This window comes from Hoplias malabaricus, chromosome 3 (assembly GCF_029633855.1).
Source record: "Hoplias malabaricus isolate fHopMal1 chromosome 3, fHopMal1.hap1, whole genome shotgun sequence".
Lineage (NCBI taxonomy): Eukaryota > Metazoa > Chordata > Actinopteri > Characiformes > Erythrinidae > Hoplias > Hoplias malabaricus.
Genome location: NC_089802.1, coordinates 47526337 through 47549803, shown reverse-complemented (window position 1 = coordinate 47549803; position 23467 = coordinate 47526337). Strand labels below are relative to the sequence as shown.

General features: G+C 40.3%; 1 protein-coding gene across 4 annotated transcripts in view; it reads left to right on the top strand.

The window, feature by feature from the left end:
* Positions 1–17399, top strand: part of LOC136691560 (membrane-associated guanylate kinase, WW and PDZ domain-containing protein 3) — a 112521-nt gene extending 95122 nt beyond the window's left edge. The window contains exons 9-22 of one of the 4 annotated variants that reach the window (XM_066664134.1): positions 335–529; positions 2225–2842; positions 4665–4696; positions 5965–6124; positions 7444–7538; positions 7713–7905; positions 8300–8488; positions 9540–9725; positions 10043–10133; positions 10761–10866; positions 10969–11106; positions 11944–12082; positions 12344–12433; positions 14315–14422. In XM_066664134.1, the coding sequence (XP_066520231.1) occupies positions 335–529; positions 2225–2842; positions 4665–4696; positions 5965–6124; positions 7444–7538; positions 7713–7905; positions 8300–8488; positions 9540–9725; positions 10043–10133; positions 10761–10866; positions 10969–11106; positions 11944–12082; positions 12344–12396 (2195 nt within the window). In that variant the 3' untranslated portion in view covers positions 12397–12433; positions 14315–14422. Of the gene's footprint in view, positions 1–334; positions 530–2224; positions 2843–4664; positions 4697–5964; positions 6125–7443; positions 7539–7712; positions 7906–8299; positions 8489–9539; positions 9726–10042; positions 10134–10760; positions 10867–10968; positions 11107–11943; positions 12083–12343; positions 13911–14314 lie in introns of those variants that run through there. The other 3 variants (XM_066664131.1, XM_066664133.1, XM_066664132.1) reach the window with 3 other exon arrangements.
* The last annotated feature ends 6068 nt before the right edge of the window (positions 17400–23467 follow it).

Genomic DNA, 23467 nt, shown 5'->3' with positions numbered 1-23467 from the left:
TCTCTCTCTGAGTCTCTCTCTCAGTTTAATTGTGAGCTTGTCCTCCATCATCATGCCAGAAAACATAGCAAGTAGAAAGCGCAGATGTATGCTTAACTCTCTCTCTCTTATACACTCGTGCTGTCTCTTTCTCTTTCTCTCTCTCACTCTCTCTCTCTCTCTCTCTCTCTCTCTCTCTCTGTTGAGAGCTTTATTATTATGCACATATAGTCTACCAATTTAATGTTTTATAATATTCTACATGCAAGTCAAGAAATTTACAGTGTACTTGGTTAATTTGTCCTTCGGCTTTTTCCCCTATTTTTAAATTGCACAACTCTCTCACTCTCTTTAGTTGGTGATGGGGGTACCCCAGGCTTCACACGGGACCCTACCCTGCTGAAGGGGGAGCTGTATCACACAGCCCTGAGGAAAAGCACTCAAGGTTTTGGCTTCACAATCATCGGTGGAGACCGGCCTGATGAGTTTCTTCAGGTGAAGAATGTTCTCCCGGACGGACCTGCTGCACAAGACAACAAGATGGCCTCCGGTGAGTGAGAAACACCTTCGCCATGTAGGATATATATTAGAAGGCTTCAATGCCATCCTGATGCCTCATTTGCTCGTTTGCTTTATTTTGAGGATCAGTACTAATAGCAGAACACAGGAGCTCATTCCCATCGCAGCACTTGGATTAAGAGCCTCTGCTTCACTGGCCAGAGTTAAGCTTTTAGCATACAGCATCTAAAGCAGTGGAGAGAGGATATTTATTTTCAGACAAGCTATGTGCGACAGAGAGTGCAAATGGAGGACATCCAAAATTTTGTATTTGTTTGATGCTAACAGGTTCTCAGACACATGAGACACATGTCTTTTAAAGTGAATTTAAAGCTTTGAGTGAGCTCAAAAATATATGTCCATGTATTGTATCCTCCATGTAATGAACAGCAGGTTTAGCCTAAATAGTATGACAATTTATTTAAATATGTATTAGGTGTATAAATAAGCTTTTGTTTTGTGTATCATATAATATATAATATAATTAGAACATTTTCTCAATATTTAGTCATTTTATTGCAACATTTGTGTAGTATTAAAGCTGGCCACTGTCATTTTATTTAAGAATAAACATAAATATTGTGTATTAATATGATACGCTCACAAATACTAACATCGAAATCACTAACTTTGAATCACCTAAACCCAAACTCACACATATGTTTGGATACAATATTTTCTAGAAGAACAAAACAAATTGATTGTTTTTGTAATAGTTTTTCCTGCATGGAATGCATAATGAATGCATTCATTCATTCGTTCATTGTCTGTAACTGTTTATCTAGTTCAGGGTCGCGGTGGGTCCGGAGCCTACCCGGAATCACTGGGCACAAGGCAGGAACACACCCTGGAGGGAGCGCCAGTCCTTCACAGGGTGACACGTTCGCTCACACCTACGGACATTTTTGAGTCGCCAATTCACCTACCAAAGTGTGTTTTTGACCATGGGAGGAAACCGGAGCACCCGGAGGAAACCCACGCGGTCACGGGGAGAACACACCAAACTCCTCACAGACAGTCACCCGGACTAGGACTTGAACCCACAACCTCCAGGTCCCTGGAGCTATCTGACTGCGACACTACCTGCTGCACCACCATAATGAATGCAGTGACTTGCTTTAGTTAAACTACTTAAAAAGCACTGAAACTTATTTATACACCTAATGTACCTTTTATATATATTTCCCCCAAAATAGTAACTTTAAAGGAGAAAGAAAAAACCTTCTTGACATTCAATGCAAGTCAGTGTAAAAAGATTTTATTTTATAATTAATTTTGGATAATTTCTACTGTTTCATTCATAATGAAATTTTCACATAATGTCAAGGAAAGCTGCCATGTTCAAATGATGTAGCAAACTAAAAATCCACAAAAAAATTTGATAATTAAAAAATGGTAATTACAATAATTGACAAAAAATGCAAGCAAATTATATCTATATCTATCTATATTTGCACAAACTTTAATGCTTAAAAAATGGTTGGTTAGAAATATAGTTTGTTTAGTGGCTCTATACTTTCATTATTTGCTAGCTCTGCTTCATAACATCAGTTCAAAACTAAACATGTCTTGGTAGACTAAATGCATTTGACATTACCTGGAAATGCGATACATTTGTTGGCAAAGGCATTGGTTTACTTTATTACAAATTGACTTTTCTGAAGCACTGCCTGTGTCTTTTTCTCAGGTGATGTAATCGTGGAGATCAATGGCATGCTTGTCTTGGGTAAAACCCATGCTGACGTAGTGCAGATGTTCCAGTGCATTCCCATCAACCAGTATGTGGACATGGTCCTGTGTCGCGGTTACTCACTGCCTCCGGACGTTGAGGCGGACAGTGAGGATCTTCCTCCTCCTCCCCCTCCACCTCCTCCTTCAGTGGGCGAGGTAGTGACAGCAGTGCCACTCATTAATGGACAGCCACTGCTGGTAAAGGGAGAGGCTCTTCATGGCTCATCTCAGGAGCTGCACTATGTCACCACAGACTCCAGTGGTCGGCCCGTGGTGGCTGCTCTGCCTGGCGGGGCCAATGACAGGCCTGAAGGGGGCATGTTGCAGCCAGAGCTAGTAAGCGTCCCTTTGGTGAAAGGGCCTGGCGGGTTTGGCTTCGCCATCGCAGACTGCCCACTGGGTCAGAAGGTGAAGATGATTCTGGATGCCCAGTGGTGCCGCGGCCTGCTAAAGGGAGATGTCATAAAGGAGATCAACCGACAGAATGTACAGACGCTGAGCCACGCACAGGTGGTGGACATACTTAAGGAACTGCCTGTGGGGAGTGAGGTTAACCTGCTGGTTTTGAGAGGAGGTAAGGGGTGGGGAGTCCTGCTAGTTTCTTCACCTTCAATGATGCATGCTTCCTCATAGCTTTCTTTAATGAAGAATCTTCTCACATTTAACTGAGTTACTATTCAGAGGAAGAGAGAGGGAGGGTGAAGGTAAGAATAGGGAGAGGGATAAAATAAGAGGGAAAGAAAAACAAAGGAAGACACAATCTGAGAGATGGAAATCTTTGCAGTGAATGCGTTTATGGAAAGGTTTATCCTTTTGTGGGTTTTCTCATTCAGGGTTATGGGAAGGCTACGTCATAGATGTTGTAAAGTTTGGATGTGTCTGAAATGGCTCCCTATTTACTTTTTAGGCAGTAATTGTATGTCGGCCATTTTTCTCTGAGTGTCCGATTCGTAACTCACATTCATGAGTTATTCTGAGGGCACTACAATCTCACACAATGCACTCTTTATTTATAGTAAATATCGTAACTCACTACAGGAGCTGAACGTGGACCAAAATTCATTGCGAGTCTCTTTGTTACTAAGCAACGCACAGTGGAAGTGTTCAAATTCACTTGCGTTTCTAGCACTACTTAATGAAACATATAGAGCCTCACTGTATAGCACAATACTAATGAGGGATTAGGGAGCCATTTCCTTCATGGCTCCCATATCAGTGCATTTACCTAAACCACTGTACTTCTGTTTATGGCGCAAGCCAACTTTGTATTCTTCTGCTCCATAAAAACTACAGTACTGCAGTGCAACCATGCAGACTGACTGGCCGGCATGTTGCATAGCGACAGGAAATAAGGGAATGTGCTGGGCCTTCCTTTCTTATAAATTCTCATCCAATTACATCCTGAGGGACACCAAGCCAGGGGCGACACATGGCACAGCTGGGACTTGAACCTAAATCCCAGCTGTAGGATGCACCACTGCACTGCTAACCAGCTTTTACTGGGTGTTCCCTCAGGGGGACCCATATTATCTTTAGCCACTCGCAAGACTCATGTGCTTTTTAGCCACATGTGCTTTGATCAGCACAGGATTACGGCAAGTCCATGAGAACAGCTCGTAGTGGGCTAATTGGGTTCAGGAGCGGGAGGGAGGGAAAGTATAGAGAGAGCTAAAGAGAGGAAGAGTTATAGGAAAGGTAGAGTAGAGCAAGAAGAGTGAAAGAGAAAACGAAAAGAGAAAAAGGAAGATAAAGGATAACAGAGAAAGTACAAAGAAATGAGACAGAAGGACACAAAGGACAAAGGAAGAGAGAGATAAAGAGGAGAAAGCAGTGTGAGTTAAGGGACAGTTAATTCCCTTGGTGTATGAGAGAGAGAGAGAGAGAGAGAGAGAGAGAGAGAGAGAAGAAATGTGTTCCATCTTATCTTGAGTGACTGTCACCCCAATCAGGCTTGGGGATGGTGGGGTTGGGCTTGGTTCTGTGTGGGTGTTACGTTGACAGATGGAACTGTGGCTCTGGTCATTAGGATTTTATGCATGGCTCTGCTCTCTCGAGCCTTCCCTAACCCCCCCCCCTGCCCCCCCTCCCCATCTTCCTCTCTCTTTTATGTGCATTTCGTCTATCCATCTTTAATATCTCTTAGATGATACATGTCCTTCAACTCAGCTCCCTCAGACTGCTGCTCGGTTCTCTCCTGTTTGTTTGAGTATGAGAAGATGCCCCACATTTCTTAAGAAATGCATTTAAATAAATAATAAATATAAATATGAGATTAAAAAATCTATTTTTTTTCCTGAGAGATACTTTTCTTTTTATGATAAATCTGGAAACATTGCAGACACTGTCATCTTTTTGTTTCATCTTCAGCTCCATCTTCTTTTCATTTCTGCCTTTAGGTCAGACTTCTCCAGTAAAGAGTCTCAGACCTGTGAGTATGAAAAGAGTTTTTGATCACAAGGCTGTAATTGTCAAAATGCAGAGTGTTTCTATAGGCAGGCCTTATATTTATCAAACGACTCAAAGTAATCAAGTATCAGACATGGTCTCACAGCTGGATGTGTTCTGCATGAGCATGGGCATGGGGTAGGGCCTGTGTAGTGGGTTCTAAAGGCCATAGCCTGATGCTCTGGAACTATAGTGGCTCTATTCACTTTGCCCACTCAGACATTACCATTTGTACTAGGGGACTAGTAGAATATATTCTGGGTAATATCTGGTCCAAATGTTTTGGACATTTGCATTCACACATACAGCTCCTTGGGGTAAAATCCAAAAACGTTCTGGATCGCCGTGCATGTGTGAAAGAGGCTTAAAACGACATTAACAAGATTAATAAATTCTTAACCATATGCTGCGCTCCAGGTTTTTTGCATGCTTGAATCTGTTCTCCCGCTTATGAAGCCCCAATGTCTATAAATGGGGAAAAAAAACAAAGTGTCTCATTTGGGATTGCCAGGCTTTCTCTCTATATGGTTTTTAAAGACCTCCAAATATTGAAAAGCACAAACCGAGATGAGGATATTGTTCTATTCCTGCATTATACAGGTAATATTATATTATTTTTGCTGAAGTGGAAATGACTCAAAATTCGGGAGAGCGCTAACTCCATGAAACTAAACAGAAAAACGAAATAACTGAAGCAATAAATGGGTTTCTGTAGTAATTTAAACAGTGAATAAAAACTTACAAACCAGTTAAACATCAGCCAAGTAGAGTCATTTTTCCCCTCAAACATATACCGTTCCACCTTCGAAGATACTGAACATCTAAACATAAAGGAATAAGAGAACAGATTTTCCCTTTAAGCTATTTGACACTAAATAAATATAACACAAAGTGATGAAATATCTGAGCCTGATTCACAAAGGCTGATCTCACGTTCTTTCTTTATTTTATTATAATTTTAGATCCTAGATAAGCAAAATGACTATGACAGTTTCATAAATATGTGCCCTGTTCTAAGGTCAGTGTTCATGCATTAATATGCTTGATAAATAAGGGCCAATAAGGCATTAGTTAAAAAGGCCACACACTGAGATACAATGTACAAAAACAAAACAAATCTGAATTACAACAGGTTACTGACTAATGTGCCTTCTTTAAAAAGGTGTTTATTTCTATTAAATTAAAAGTTTTGTTCCTGCTATGTTGTACATTGTTTGCTTCATCATTGTGTTTTCCACTTTTACTCTGCAGAGACAGGAAATGAGCGCCAGTCTGGAGACTCTTGACCGTTGCCATGATGTAGGAGCCCCCCAGGCACTAACCTATTACTCAAGCACATTGCCCTGTAGTTCCCCTAGACGAGACCCCAGCCACCACCACACCAAACCCAAAGCCCCAGTGGACCCCACTCGTGAGTCTTAAGGAACTAATTAAATTTACATGCGCAAAACTTTTATTTGAGAGATTAAACAGACATTTTGTTATGCACACACAACTTATTTCAACAGAAAAGAATTTCAGACAATGGGACGCTCTGGATCATTCACATACTCTGAAGTCATTTTAAACCACGCCAAACATTGGCAAGTGGTGCATAGGGTGTCTGCAACTTCAGTACACGACCTCAGTAATGCTCTTGTAGATGAATGCAATAACACAGTAACAACTGTTTTACAGCTTTTCTGATAATAATGTCACAAACCCTATTAATATACTTACTTCCTGTAGTGTACAGTCTACAGTGTCTATAGTACAAATGTTCACACATTTTTGGACATATATTTATAGCAGCAAAATAAATATGTGACAGCATTCAACTGACTGAAGAAGCATAACAGTTTAACAATCAAAAACTGATATTATGTCAAGTTTAAATGTAAGAGTACACTGAAAGATAATAAACTATAAATAAAATATTTTTTATAATATTTAATACAGTGCTGATTTGCATGTGAACAGGACTGTAATTATCCTAGATTTTTTTTGTGTGTAAACACCTTGTTCTGGCCCAGTTTCTAATGAAGAAGTTAGACTATAGTGCGCATGTAAACATGGTAAATGTAGCACTAAACCCATCAGTGGGGGAGCCTCAGTGGATGGAACATTTATAGATAAGCCTAGAGATCAAATCCGTGTTTGTAAACAAGCCCTTGTCCATGCCCTGTTGCTTCATTTCAGATAATGCATTTCAGATAATCTCAGTTCAGTGGTTCAATTAATCATTTGTCAGACAGAACATACATCAGCACTCTTCTACTCTATGGTTTGGACAGTTGACTTAAAAGCATGCTGTAAAGTACTGAAAGAACCCAAACAGCTTAGTAAACTAGGAAGGGGTAATAACAATAAGTCCAATACAGAACTGCACACCCATCTGAGGTATGTCATAACTGCAACACCGTTCTCATTTTTCAAGAATACCAATTAGCCTAGCTAAAGAATAAGTTCTTTAATAAAGTTTACATTAGATGTATGTGAATCTCTAGAGGTCTGTACACAAATATATATTGCCTACAAATGTAAAATCAATTCTGTGAAACTTGGAAGCTTTTCAGTGTTGCATCCAAATAATACAATTAACTGGATACACATGTCTGGGGAAAAGAAAACCCCACAAATCAGAGCCAAAAGAGCCTAAAAATATTTTGAATAATTCCTTTGATACAATAACTTTGAATAGATTTTGTTATCTTTATGCATTTGAAATCCAATGGCTGTCTTTCTCCACAGAGCCTCTATATAAAGAGCTGGATGTGTTTATAAAGAGAGATCAGGAGACAGGATTTGGCTTCCGTGTGCTTGGTGGAGAAGGACCTGAACAGCCTGTGAGTTTTAATCTCTGTTCACTTGCCTCTGACCTTCGGATAATGACTTAATATAATTTCATAAATTAATAGACCTTCAATATAGCCTGTTCCACTGTTTTATTTAATGCAATCCATAAAGCGGCCATCTTTCAGAGTCCCCTTTCTCTGAGTGCATGCTTTATGTTCCTCTAGGTCTATATAGGTGCCATAATACCCCATGGAGCAGCAGAGAAGGACGGTCGTCTGTGGGCAGGGGATGAGCTGATGGGCATCGATGGCATCACGGTAAAAGGGAAATCCCATAAGCAAGTGCTAGATCTAATGACCAACGCTGCCCGCAATGGACAGGTCCTGCTGTCTGTCCGTAGGAAGGTCATCTATAGAGGTGGGTTTTAGAATTTGGAATGAACAGCTTTGTGTATCAAACAGTCATAGAGTCCTAGAGCATTCATTCACAAGGTTGCGTTTTCTTTTCTTTTCATGAAAGCAACTCTTTGGCAGCAGATGAATAACACGGACTGCTTGCAAAGCAACACCAACATATTCTGGGCTAAATACCAACAGTTTTTTTTTTTTTTTTTTTTTTTACAGTATGTTCATACAACTGTTTGTTGTTTTTCAACACATTAATGCTTATTGACCAGTTAAATGGCCATAATTGTCATTGATGAGCTCCCTAAGACTATTATATACTACTGTGCTCCTACTGTACTTGGAATTCATTGTCTTTCATTAACTTCCATTAGAAGTCAAGAATTTGTTTCCTGTGTGCTTCACAGATGTGGTTGATGATGACGATGGGGTGCAGAGTGTGACTCCTGTGCTGGTCAATGGTTCTCCCAGACCCCCACGCATTCAAGTGCCAAATGTCCTGGACCACGAGTCATTTGATATTACACTCCATCGTAAAGATAATGAAGGCTTCGGTTTTGTCATCCTTACTTCAAAAAGCAAACCCCCGCCTGGAGGTAGTAAACAACAAAGCGTCTCACTAACACAAGATTCTAAAGGGCTACACATGACTTCAGCCCCTATTTCCAATCACATAGTTTTGGAAAAAACTGGGTAGTGTGAACAGTTTTGAGGCATGTCTGCAGTATCTCCACTGTGTAGACTGTGGCAGACACCTCAGTATATTCAGGCAAGTTTGAAATTCTTGCTTATGATTCTTGTAGTATGAGAACCCTAGGAGAAACACTGATGAGCCGTATCCAGTGAGTGAGAGACAAGGGAATGAGCCACCATCAGCCAGAACAGCAACAAACATAGGGATTGTTCACAGACATATCTGTGAATATTGAATAGGGCTGGTGCTCACTGCAACTTCAACAGTGTCTGGAGCCTGTGAGTGATTATTCAGAGGCACATATCAATGTGATGGTCACTTTCTTTCTTTTTGGACCCAGAAATATAGGTCTATAGGGCTTTGGAAAGAACATGTTTTGTTGTTTTCTGCACAAATTCATGGAGGAGGAAAAAAAGTACAGCAAACTTCTCAAGTTATAAACAATTCTCAACTTGTAGGAACACATTGAGGCAGTGAGGTTTTATCCTCAGGTAGGCTTTGTCACAGATATCTCCAGGTGAAAGATTGGGCTGTGTGAGCCTTGTTTGTGATGGTTTGTGAAACTGCTATATGAGCAAACAGCCCTTGGTCACATAGAGTAAGTAGTACAGCTGTTTTAATGTTTTGAAAGTTGTGTAGCTCTTGATACAGAACTAACAACCTTTGGTGCAGTACTAACTTTCTATAACAGTACTCTTCTAACACAGTCACGGTAAATGAAAGCAGTTGGTAGAGTGTAGTGGGTAATACTGTTGCCCTCCACACAGCAGACTAGGGCTAATTCCCAGCTTGGGCATGAACACCACACTACACAAATTAGAGTCCTTGGGTAAGATTTCTAACACTGCATTAGCCCACTGTAACATGATTACAACTGCAAGTCACTCTGGATAAGTGTGTCTACCAAATGCTATAAATTTAAGTGTAAATAAAGTGTGTGTGTGTGTTTCCAGTGATCCCTCATAAGATTGGCCGTATCATTGAGGGCAGTCCAACTGATCGGTGCGGTCTGCTGAGCGTGGGTGACCGTATCTCTGCTGTTAATGGCCAGTCTATCATAGAGCTTTCTCACAACGACATTGTGCAACTAATCAAAGACGCCGGCAATACTGTCACACTCACTGTGGTTCCTGAGGACGGTTAGTTATAGTCAATACCCCAGGAAGAAAAGACAACTGACTGAAAATCATTTACTTTACTCTCTGTCCTAGCACTCAATAAAGGCAATTAACTGAAATTACTAACCTCTTTCAAGCTCTAATTAAATTATAAATATACTGTGAAAAATGTGTTGTAATTTCTGAAAGATTTTGGCATGAAAACTAGGTTTTGATCACAATCACCCTCCCCCCTCACATTAAATTTTTGTGTTTATATATGGGATATTGCAGAATTATGTTTAAATAACTATTTTAACTTTCCTATTCACATACATCTGTTTTGATTGGCTGTTCAGAATACAAAGGCCCACCCTCAGGAGCGAGTTCAGCCAAACAGAGTCCAGCACCTCAGCACAGGACACTGAAGTCCACTACACAGGAGGAGAGGTACCATTCATTAGAACCTCTATCAGAACCTGGATCAGACACCCAGAATGCATTCTGAACTGCAGACTTCTTACACAATTTCTTTGGTGGTTATGAATCATTCAGGGTGATTTGATGACATGACCCTGGGGTTGCAGTGTCTCCAGTTCAAATATAAGCACATATATACGTTCACCAGTGAAACTGTGTTTGTGTATTTATATGTAATATCCATCATGGTAAGACAGAAATAGATCTGAACAAAATCGTTGCCTTAGAGTGGCCTGCATTAACTCCTCTGCCATGAATTTGTTTAATTAAATATCATTTAGACCAAAATTATTTCTCAAATCTATCATAAAACAATGTCTCTGGCATCAAGCAGTGTGTTTTGTAGCCATTTCATGAACAGTTTTTCTTTGAGAGACAACTTTCAGGGGGATTAAATTTTTCAGATGTCTGATGTCTAGCACCACAACTGAAAACAAATCTTTCTTGCTAGGCTTCTCTAGAACTGAGGATTCCACATCAAACCGCTCTGAATGATGAAAGCAAACTTTCTGTTTAGAGTTTAATGAGGTCTTCACACTTCTTGAACCTTTACTCAGTGTGTGATATTAATAGTTCCATTGTGTTTGTTATATGCAGGTATAATCTGGACAAGGAGGAGTGCAGGGATGAACTAGTCTGGGCAGAATACAAGACACTCCCCATGAGTGAGAAAGGAACACTGTGTGTTACAGGCTCCAAACAGGTAGGTGCCGAAAATAAATCCTTGAAACCTTAATGTTCTTATGTCATCAACAACATACACATGAAATGTACTGAAGCATAGAGTATGAACTTTGTTTTGCAGGGCTGTATTTTGGTAGAGTTAGAGCGTGGCCCTCGAGGCTTTGGCTTCAGTCTGAGAGGAGGAACAGAGTATAATATGGGGCTATACATCCTACGATTGGCTGAGGATGGCCCTGCACTTCTGGACGGTAGGATTCAGGTCAGTAGAGCTGCACAGTTAGCTCACACTTAATACTGTTTTTATTATAAATGTGATTGAAGACTCTCATACACTTTGTGTAGGTGTTTAGTCATGGACCTGCTTATATGATTATAACAGATCATAATTTTATCTGGTTTCATGAAGAATCTGTCGAGCATGAAAAGGATTAAGAACAAGACTAAGCACAGCTTTAAAAGACATAGTATAAAAGCTTTAAAGATTGAGAATTTAAAGTGTGAAAAGGAACTCTTTCTGCACCATGACAGATTGCCATGTGAAACACACTATCAGGAAGGTCAATGAACTGCTGGATATCCTTTGCTGGCAGATGGAAATTTGGCAGTGGGACGAGAATAACAACCCTGGTTTTATTTTTCTCAGCATTTCCAAAAAAAGAAAACATCGGGAAACTTCACTCAGGGATTCATTTGAAAACAAAAGCTTTATATTTAAAGAGATGTGATATGGTAAATCATGCTTAACGTGACTTTTTATATAAACTAAGCATGTCAAAAAGGTCCATTATTATTTCAGCCTGCCTGTCATTGGTGGGAGTCAATGCATTTCGGATGCTGTTTCACTCTCTCATGTCAGTCAAGTGTGTTTGGATATTTGTCAGAATCAGATTTCACTATTCTCAGACACCTTTATGGAAGTAATGAAAGAGAGAAGTTGTGCTGGGGTGTGTAGACCGAGATATATTCATCAGAAGTTTCAGAATAATGAGCTCCCAACTGAAAAAAAAAATCATGTCACTCATTTTTCACTTGCTCCACACATGACTTGAAACATCCAGCTTTCCAGATTTTCTACAGTGTGATGTTGTGCGTGCAGGTTGGAGATCAGATAGTGGAGATCAATGGGGAGCCCACACAGGGGATCAGTCACACCAGAGCCATTGAACTGATTCAGGCTGGAGGCAACAAAGTACTGCTGCTGCTGAGACCAGGACAGGGGCTTGTATCTGACAACAGTGAGTCTGTCACTCTGTCATTATCTGTGTCTATCTGCCTGTTTCTCGATCCTTCTCCCTCTTTTTTTGTCCTCTCTCTATCTCTCTCTTTCTCACACACACACACACACACACACACACACACACACACACACACACACACACACACACAAACACACAGGAGTACTAGTCCAAAGTTAACCATGTTACATGATTTGCTATTTTCTGATTACTAACTTTCTTTCCTCGTTGCTTTCTCTTTTTTCATTCTTTTCTCACTAGGTAGTGTAAGTTCCTCTGCTGTGTGCTACTACCCCCAGGAGCACCATCACTAACAGTTTGTTTTCTTCTGGGCCATCTTTTCTCACTTTGGTAATTCTGTTCCTTTTGTCCTCCCTTGGCCTCACTCCTATCTGAACTTACTAAAGGTTATAAAGAGGTATCCCACACAAATATCAGTATTTTTTCCACATTCATATCTACCAAAACATCTTTCAGGTCTCCTACACAGTAAAACCTCATAGGTTCATACGATTGGCATGTACAATATCATGCAGCAACTACAGTAATTTTGCAAAAGTCCAAAACCATTCATTCATTGTCTGCTGTTCAGGGTTAAGGTGGGTCCAGAGCCCACCTGGAATTACTGGGCATAAGGCAGGATCACAAGGCTGTGTGACTGCGACACTACCCGCTGCACCACCGTACCGCCCAAGTCCAAAACCAGAACACCAATAAAGTCATTTTAATTTCAGCTGATATCTTTTGAGAAGATTAAATATAGATAATCCACTTGAGGCAAGGGGAATATCAAAAGATTATAGTTTTCAGAACAGTACTCACAGCTTTCATCTTTGAGAGTTAGAAGAAAGGCAAGCTGCACTTGTTTCAATTCTGAAATACATGCAGGTGTTTTGCTCTACCTTAACATATGGGTCTGAAAGGATGTGTAGCTTTCAAACAGCCAATGTTGAGAATAAGAAATATACAAAATCTATAACGTACATTTTTTCCCCCGATACTGAAATATGAATAGCCTTTACTTAAAGGAACACTATGTAGTATTTCTATCTTAAAATTACAGCTTCTAAATGATTATGTTCCAAGGAGCTGTATTAGGAAGAATAGAGCCTCTGTGGCTGCTACGCCAGGTCCTCTGCTGGTTTATTGCACTAAGCAACTTCTGAATCACGGGGCAGAGGACTCAGCAAGAAATGCATAATGCGTTACAGTACAAATCTCACAGGTGGATGGTTAGCTACCTAGCTACAAGAAGAACCTAGCTCAGTATTCCCTGTATGGACACTTGAGAGATCAAGGAGGAGAAAAAGAGAGAAAGTGAGAATGAGCGGTTGTACAATAATTAATACTGGACTGAGCCAGGGTTTGCTGCTGCTAATTTTAGCAGCATTAGCTCACTTTTTTCATGTTAGACATTGATTCTAGTAATAAGTGCATTTCACCGGTTGTTTCAGTTTCAGTTTGTGTCGGTGGAACACAAGCTTTGTTAAGCACAGTGTTATAATCAGGTTTTTGAAAATTAGTGATGAATGAGTGCAAGTGGTAGTGCCTGCTAACTTTAGTTTGATTAGCTTAGTTTTTAGCATTAGACATTGATTCTGATTTCTGTCAGTTGCTGTGGTTATAACGGCTAGAGTATCCAACAAAGTTACACTTTATGGTTGTAATAACATGCTCCAGTGTGTATTATGAGTGATTTATGGGTTTAATCGTGTAGTCAACATTATTTTTTTCGATTACACACATTCCCCTGGCTCAACATCAGCTGAAGCCCCAAGGGCTGTCTGAGAGAGAGAGAGAGAGAGAGAGAGAGAGAGAGAGAGAGAGAGAGAGAGAGAGAGAGAGAGAGAGAGAGAGAGGGCGGTGTGTAACACTTGATTTCAGGACAGTACTGTAAGCGAAGTACAATAAGCAGCAGGTAGGGGGTGCTCAGGAGACAAAAAGCCTGTTCTTACATTGTATTTATTTAGCACTGTTTTGCCTGAAAATAAAGATTGGGTTTAGACTTTTGCATAGTACTGTATGTCTGTGTCATTGTTGTGTTGAAGATGTACTTGGCAATAAATGGAAAAAATACCAAACAATGATATTTTGATGGAATACACCTTTACGTCTGCTCCCTTTAAAACTTATTAAAATTGTGCCTTAAATACTTATCAGCTCCAGTATTATGTGTTTTTTCTGCCTTAGAAAAATTGTGTAAATGATTTTTTTTTTCTTTTCTGACTCCAGGCTTTGCAACAGCAGATCCAAAAGTCTCTACACCTCTAAGCTCCCCCGGTGATGTTTTCCTCTCAGGCCCGCAGCCATCTGATGCTTCAGTCTTTTCATTCTGTTCACCGTCTCAGTCCTCCCCACCCTCCGCTCTTTCCCCAGATTCCAGGACTAGCCTGTCATCTCGCCCCAAAAGTATAAACAAACACAGGGGCTCCAAATCTCGGGAACCTGCCTCAGAGCCAAGAACCATCAAGAAAAGTCAGTCTACAGAGAACAACACTGACTCGACAAGTAGAAGAACATCAAGTGACAAGAAGCTTAACAGTCCACCGAAAACCAAAGATGAATCTCACAATTCTCACAGCTCCAAAGAGTCCAGCAGGCACAGGTCATCCAGCAAAAAGCAGGCAGACCACACAAAGAGTCCCAAAATATCAAATCAGGAGGGACAGGTTGTGACCATCAGTGGTACAAAGAAGGACTCTGAGGAAAGAGAATCAAAGAGGATGCCTAGAAGTAATGAACTAAAGGGAAACTGTGAGAGGGTGGATGACCACACAACAGAGAGACAAAGCAACAACAAGAGAGAACATGAGAGCAGCAAGAGAGCAGAGCGAAAAGAACAGAGAGTGGGGGTGGGGTCAGCAGAAGAGGCGGTGCTTAAAAACAACATGAGAAGAAAGGAGGGGGAGGAGAAGGAGAGAGAGACAAACCGATCAAGAGAAAAGAAGAGCAATGGCCATCATACACATGAATACAAGAGAAGTCAGCAGAGAAAGAGTAAAGATTTCCAGAGAGATTCGAAGAGAAAAGGCGAGGGGGGGAAGAAGGATGGGCAGGTACATAGCACAGAATACCAGCAGACAGAGGAGCAGAATGAAAGTGAGGACGATGCACCAGAGAGCTCAACCATGAGCTCAGCGTTCAGCAACTCCACTCTCAGTTTACTGGGGCAGACTGGTGCTGAGCTCTGGAAAGTACCGAGCACTGCACGTATCCTCACACGTGAAGAGGTGATGCGGGATATTTACGGGTAGCTAAAGCGCGCGCTTCACTCAGTTAGCATTGTGCATATAACACGGCCTCATCTGAGCAACTGTTCTCGTTTGCTTTGCTTTTACAAGGGAATGGCACTAATCTGCCACTTTCACACCCCTGCCTTGTTTACAAAGCTGACCCCTACATTCTACCATGTGCATGGCTTCTGTGCCCTCATGAAGTTTATTACTGCTGATTTTATATAATGATTAGAGAAAACTGTTACAATGGACTTGCTGCTATTTTTGCTCTTTCCTGATCCATATGGAGAGCAGTGTTCATAGAGAAGAGGCTTAGAGTAGGACATCTACCCCTTGTAAAAGTTCAGATTTTTTTGATCAAAGTACCATGAGAAAAAAAGGGACAAATCTGTTCATTTTGTGCCAATCGCAAACTTTTTATTTATTTATTATTTTAAACAGACTCTTTGCTGACCGTCACAATGCACTTCATCCATATGCAATGAAAGGGAATATCGCTCCCTACCAGTCGCCAAAATATCAAACAAGTTTGAGTTTTTCTACATGTTCTATAGTCATGATGCCCCGACACTAAAGAGTCTCCTATCTCTGCATGCAAAAAAGGACCCTCATTCCTCCAGTTGCTTTGTCGCATGCCTTTTAAACACCAGTCAAGGATGTCTTTCGACCCGACAAAGAACTGTACTCACGAGGCTCGAGGCTAACCGCTATCAGCAGCAACTAGCTTTACCAAGGACTTTTTATCAAGACTGTTCTCTGACTTTAACACGCCCCTACCCTTGACCTACAAATCATTATTGCAAAAGACCAGAAACTTGTGCTTTAATATCTTCTTTGCCATTTGTATGAAACCTGTGTAACTTATTGCAGTGTGTATATGAGCATAGAGACATGTAGCCATATCAAATCATTGAATACGACATGTAGAGTTCCAAAGTACATAGTAAAGCACCATGGTAGATTTACCTTGTAGCAGCTACTTTTGACTCATCACGAGAACTAATGGTACATGCAGGAGTATCTGTAAATGTTGTGTGATCTTGGATGTTCCATTTTCTTTCACTGAATTCCCAAATGTCTCTCTCTCCAAAAGGAATGCAAATGCAGGCAATGTAAGCAACCAGACACTTTAGCAGATGGGAAAATTTAATATATGTTTCGGATATTCTTTCAAACTCGTTAAGATGTCTCAGAGATCTTTGTAAACTATAAATGATTGAGTATAACTAAATGCCAGTCCCTGAGAGGGTTTTTAATTCTCCTCAGAATAGGAATACTGCAGGTACTGTGTCTTTTGATTTGTTTACACATTTTTCCATAAATAATCCCATTGTTGTTGTTCATGAGACCATGCTGTGTGTAGCACCATTAAGGGCTGATTAAAATGGTGGTTCATTGTTGTAATGTTGGAAGGTAAAATGGTACGGTAGCTGACACACGCTCTATCAATACCAAAGGACTGGTGGTCATCTAGCGTGTGTTGTAATGTGTGTGTGTGTGTTGTAATTCACCTCAGGGTATGAGCTGATGTACAGTAGTCGATGGTCATGTGTGATTGCTTTGACATATTCCAGTCATCCCATGCCATGTGGAGCAGACGGTGAATCATCCGGCTCATTCCCTTTATTCATCTGTTAATCATAAACGATCCGGTGTTACAGTGGTATTCCAGCAGGTCAGGTTTGGCACCACTTCCTGTCAGGGACATCCAGCTGAATTTTAGTTCAATACGGACACAACGTAGAAACCAAGGCCATATCGTTTCCAGCACCAAGTAATCAGCAACGTTCAAGACGCTTCTGTCAGTGATGTTGCAGAAGGAAGTGGTGTGGTCTCGCATCAGGTGGTGAAATCCTACTGGTCTGTAATGGTCTGTATCATGTAGTCGAAGATGTAAATGTTTAAATATTGTACAGCACCTTTATAAATATGTTGTTGAGTGCTCTCTCAGAAGAACGAATAGAGATCTGTAAATTCGCTCCATTATTTTTCTATTTAAGTATTTAAAAGAGAAGATTTAAAGTGGATCAAAAGAAAACCCTGTCCTGGTGTTCTATTCATGCACTGTAAAATAAAGATTTATGGGAAATATTTGCTGTTTTGACATTTTAATGGACTACCAAAACACATTTGAATGAAGGACCATGCTCCAAACACTTCCTACTCATTCCTGTGTTATAAAACCATGTATCTCCCTTCAGTTTCCAGTAAATAAAATAAATAAAATCACATCCCACTGCCAACCATCACCTCCCACTCATCCCGCTTTCTCCTGCACTGCCAGATTTTGTTTCAACAGCAAATACCACATGCAACTCCACCCTTCAGATTTCTCTGTTAACTTCCCCTGACTCCAGCTCCAGCTGGTTTGGGAGTGGTCCGTTTCACTGATGGATTAAGCAATGTTACAGTAAAATATATCATCACAGTTAAACCATAAAAACCCACACAAAATACTTCATATTTATAATATAACGTGTGAGTGTGTGTGTCGCCCTGTGAAGGACAGGCACCCCCTCCAGGGTGTGTTCCTGCCTTGCGTCCAGTGATTCCAGGTAGCTCCAGACCCACCATGAACCTGAACTAGATAAATGGTTACCAGAGCCCAGTGGTAAGAAGTAAGGAGTAGAAATACTTTTTTAGCCACTTGTTCTGTGTTTACTTTCTTCTACGTTCTTGTTTTCTGCCATATTTAATCAGTACTCTTACTTCTCAGCATGTGTTGTATATGTTCTGACACTGTTTAACCTGCCTTTGTGTTCTCACACAAATTTGGGTCCAGCGCTGTGATTGGAGAGACTTTGCTGTTGCCAATGAACCTTATTTATTCTTTTTTTTAAACGTGTAGATGGCATCAAGTAGAAAATGGGCATAAGATTATACTTGCAATACAACTTCTCATTTTCAACATGAAATGTCTTTGTTCTATATTCAGTTAAGGGCAGCACGGTGGTGCAGCAGGTAGTGTTGCAGTCACACAGCTCCAGGGGCCTGGAGGTTGTGGGTTCAAGTCCTGCTCCGGGTGACTGTCTGGGAGGAGTTGGTGTGTTCTCCCCGTGTCCGTGTGGGTTTCCTCCAGGTGCTCCAGTTTCCTCCCACAGTCCAAAAACACACGTTGGTAGGTGGATTGATGACTAAAAAAAGTGGACAGAGTGTGAAAGATTTCTCCCTTTGAAAGATTCTGGGTAGGCTCTGGACCCACCGCAACCCTGAACTGGATAAACACTTACAGACAATGAATGGTTTGGGATTTATATGGTATTTTATTTTTTATCTTTATTAAGTCATCTTTAAGTTATCTTTTCATAGATGCCAATTCCGACACCTTTTCCTCCATGGATAAAGGCCTGAGGAACACCAGAGAGTGCTTTTTAAAGCCTACTCGTGGTCCATGGCCCACTGATTGAGAAACTACTTTAAATGATCTGTATGTTTATATATCTTTAGCAAGTGAGATGTTGTGAATACTTTCTAAAAGATGCATTCCAGAAGTTGAACCACAATACAGCTGTCTTCAATACAACGGCGGATACAAAGCAGAGGAATTTCTGGCACAGAAACACTCCCTGCCGTCCTGAACTTTACTGCACTACCTTAACTTAATTGGTATTTAGTTCAGGCCTCGTGGACTTTCTTGAACCATGAACACAGTTAGAACAAAGATTCTATCAGAGTCTGTGTATTATCATCGTTCTAATAGCATCTCAATTTAGCACGTTCTTAATTTTACAATATCTTAATTAAAAAAATCTTTAGCTTCAGGGTTTCCACACATGCACACATTCTCTCTCTCTCTCTCTCACACACACACACACACACACACACACACACTTTACTTTGCCTTTTCTACCCAGAACAACTACAAAGCCAGTAGATTAAAATAGCGTGTGACTAATTAAATTAATTCAGCAGAGGGCAAAATGGTCATGAACAGTAACCATGACAGTGACAACATCAAGTCAAGCATTAACTGTAATAGCTGAGCTAAACCTCCAGCCCCAAGCATACGGCACTGACTAAATAACAAGTCAAACATATGGCTGTGGATTAAAAAGACACTGTTTTGCTTGATTAAAGATAATCCATCGAGCTGCACATATATATCCAAGTGCTCTGATTTGTACAGAGTCCTGCAGAGTTAGTTATTAATGTGTTGATGTGCCCCAATGACATAACGTACATTACCAGTTAAACTGATAAAAGAGGCACTGATACTCTACCGGGGGAATGTCGCTTGTTTTTCACTCTCTTCCAGAATTTGGAGACATCAGAAGTCTGCAACTATTCAGAAAATTCAAAACTTGCCTATTTTACATTCTTCAAGGTACACCTCTCAGCCTTGGTGCAGCTTTAGTGCATTCTTGGCCTTTCCTCACTCAGCTTCATGAACAGTATCCTGGGGTTCATTTATAACACAACATCCCCATGTTTACATAATCTCCCTTTTTTCTCTTAATCCTTAATTCTCACGTGTTTACTTTCCATTGTCATTCAGACATCGTGAGTGTTAGATTTGGATTGGATTTTTATAGTTTCCTTTGACAGTCCTTTCTAATCTGAACTGAATTTGAATGAGGAATAATGGGCGCTGCTGAAATTCACTTATTTCAGGGCATTAAACATATTTTTATTTATAAAATTTTAGTTAGAAAAATAAATTCATATTTAGGCATCATGTGCCATGCTTATGCTTATCACACACTGTCAGAAAATTTGTTACTGCGGTGGTACCTTTTGCTGTCTCTGAGGTGGTATCCTCAAGGGTACATATTTAATTAGGGAACATTCTTGTACTTTATTTTATTATAATTGTAGATTTTAAAATTGTGTTGATTTCATACGCCCTGTTTCATCTCCATGACTCATTGGGCGCAAGGTGGGAATACACCCTGGAGGGGGCGTCAGTCCTTCACAGAGCAACACACACACACACACACACACATTCGCTCACACACTCACACCTACGGACAGTTTTGAGTCTTCAATCCGACTACCAACGTGTTTTTGGACTGTGGGAGGAAACCGGATCACCCGGAGGAAACCCACGCGGACACGGGGAGAACACACCAAACTCCTCACAGACAGTCACCCGGAGCGGGAATCCAAACCCCAACCTCCAGGTCCCTGGAGCTGTGTGACTGAGACACTACCTGCTATAATGTACCTATAGGGAACAAAACTGGACTTTTAAACACTGTTGTACCTTTAAAGCTACATTTACACAGTTGGTATTTTTAGTGACCAATAAGGTACCTCTACAGTACCTTTTTTTTTCGGAGAGTGCAAAGAACAAATATTCAGTGTTTGTAACCTCTTATCCAGCTCAGGGTGCCAGTCCTAGAAACAAATATGCAAGACTTAATTATAACTTATCATTTTAATATCTGCTAGTACAGAACATGCTGGTGAAGGCTGAAACAGGAAGGTGAAGGCATTCCCACCTCTCTTGCATTTATCCACCCTCACCCCAGGATAGATGAATGCCAGAGAAAGGGTGGTGACAGGGCAGAGGTGTGAGTGCATTTGTCCACATGGTGATGACATGAGTTTAGCAGATATATATATATATGGCTGAGTGTCCTATCACTGACACCATCGGTCCCCCAGGAATCAGTATTAGAACCACAACTTTCTCTCTACATGGAACATCTCAAATACCACCGTCATCACCATTATCTTTTCCGCTTGTCCATTTCAGGGTTGTGGTGTGTCTCAGATATGGTCTGGGTAATCACGCTTTTTGAACCCATTCCAAACCAACAAACCAAATTCCATGTGCAGCTGTCAGAGTGGGCATACACGCATGGGCAAGCAAAGCTTGCTGGTGTAGTTAGGAAGTCTGGTGTTGTGTTTGGTCCTGTTCCTTTTGTTTGGTCACACTTGGATAGTGTCACTAAAACAACAATATTTTTGGAACTAAGATAAGTCTTTCACTCCCTGCATCAGCAGCTGAAACACTAAAAGAGTTTTTCACCTCCATTACTGCAGTGGTGCGGAGCCCATTATGGTGTCAAATGCAAACAGTTTCTCAGTTAAGCTAATAAAAATAGTTTTTTTTTTTTTTCAGTTTAACAATGTTTAATTTTCATGTAATAAAACATCCCCTCATATGAATTAAAGTGTACCTTCAATTTATTAATAAATAGCTCTACACTATAAACTGTCCTCTCCTATTTGTCAAATGAAATGAGGCATTAATCAAGGACCTATTAATTAATTGAGGGAATGATTTATTGTATTGTGTCAGAATTTTGCAAGGGATGTGGAAGTATGTGCAGTGATGTTCATTGTTTATTAAACCAAAGACAGTCAGAGAATAAAACAAGACAGATGATACCGAAAATACTCATAATAAAAAAAAAAAAGGTTCAAAGTATAATATACAACTACCAGATAATACCTAAAGCACCAAATGAAAACAGAACACAGAAATACTCTAAGAAGTGAAACATTACACACAACAGAGAATTACATACTAAAGACACAAAAGAGTGAAAAGGGTTCCTAAACAATAAAACTAAATGGAAACTACAATGCTGCAAACTATACCATGGATTACACAAGCAAGAAGATAACAAACCAATATAATAAGAGCTAAAGAAAGACACCAAAGGTAGAAACAGAGAACAAGACCGACACTAGGAATACAAACAAAGCAAAAACCAACAAAGTGGATCAGGGCAGAAATTAGAAAAATGAATATGAAAACAACCCAAGGCAGAACTGACAGACATAAATAATAGTCAGAAACCAAGAACACCATGAAAGAGACCGAACAACATGAAAGACTGACAAACTATGGCTCAGCTATAAAAGTATACTATAAAGTCCACGGTGCTTACATTGAACAAGTCAATTTTCAGTGTGGTGATGATGGACACTATTGTCTCACAATCCAAACAGAAACAGAAAGGGGAAGGGCACTTCTCAGATTATAAACTAATCCTACTACACTCAGACAGTGCAATTAATGTCAGACAGAGGGACATGAAGCCCATATCAACTATAAATAGCTTTATTATTTGACATAAAAGGCAATACTTTAGTACAAAAAAAGATTATTTTATGACCTACACTGTGCACTATACTACAGTGCAGTGTTGAAGGATATATTTGTAAAAAAAAAAAAGGCCTACGACATTACAGCTGCAGCTTGATATGACGTGTTGTCATAGCAACAGATCTACACGTCCAATTAAAAAAAAGGTGTAGTCATAATAACAATAACAACAATAATAATTTATATAACTAGGGTGACCATACCTGAGATGGTGAAAAATAGGACGGGGGGGGTTCTTTTTTAATTCATCCGAGAACTTACATTTATGTTTCGGCATAGCTGCTCGAGATGAGGGTAGGTACATGAGCTTTGCCTGACGTTAGCAAGGACTACTGCCGTGCAGACTGACCAATTAAATGTTTACAGCGAAGGTTATCGACCAATAACGGTAGCTCTACAGTCAGACCGTCCAATCAGAAGATTTTAGGCTACTTCACCACGCCCCCTTCTCACAAGCGAACCAATCGGAGTAGGGGAGGGCGGGACTAGTTTGTGAACGAAACGCTTCTCGAAGTTCTATGTAAGCTCTAGAAAAACAAAATCCCGGACGTTTGTGAAATTCCGCCCGGACATTTTTTAAGTTATTTTTTTTTTTAAAAAAAGGACATGTCCGGGTAAAAGAGGACGTTTGGTCACCCAAATATTACACATCCTCCAACAGCTCAGAGCTCTTAACAAGCATTAAGTAAAAACATAAGAAAGGTAATATGCATTAACATGAATATAAATAGAAATATAATTGTAATACAAATTGATGGAGATCACTTAATAAAATAGAATATGAACCAATAAAAAACAAAAAAGGAAGGTTTTTCAGGAAGCTGATTGTACAGGTGTGGAACAGAAGACGAGAAAGAGTAGAACGAGGACTATTGGGGGTGTGGCTATAACGAACAAGGGGGGGAGGGGGGCATGCGCAGAGGAAACGTAAACAGAAAACATGAAAGGAGAAAAGTAAAGCAAGGAGGAAAACAAGGTTAAGCAGGGAAACCACACACCTAGACATGGAGATGGAGGGGGAGGGGCCAAATATGACTTGAACTGAATTTTTAACTGGAGATTATTTTTATTTTATTTATGTCATTCCTT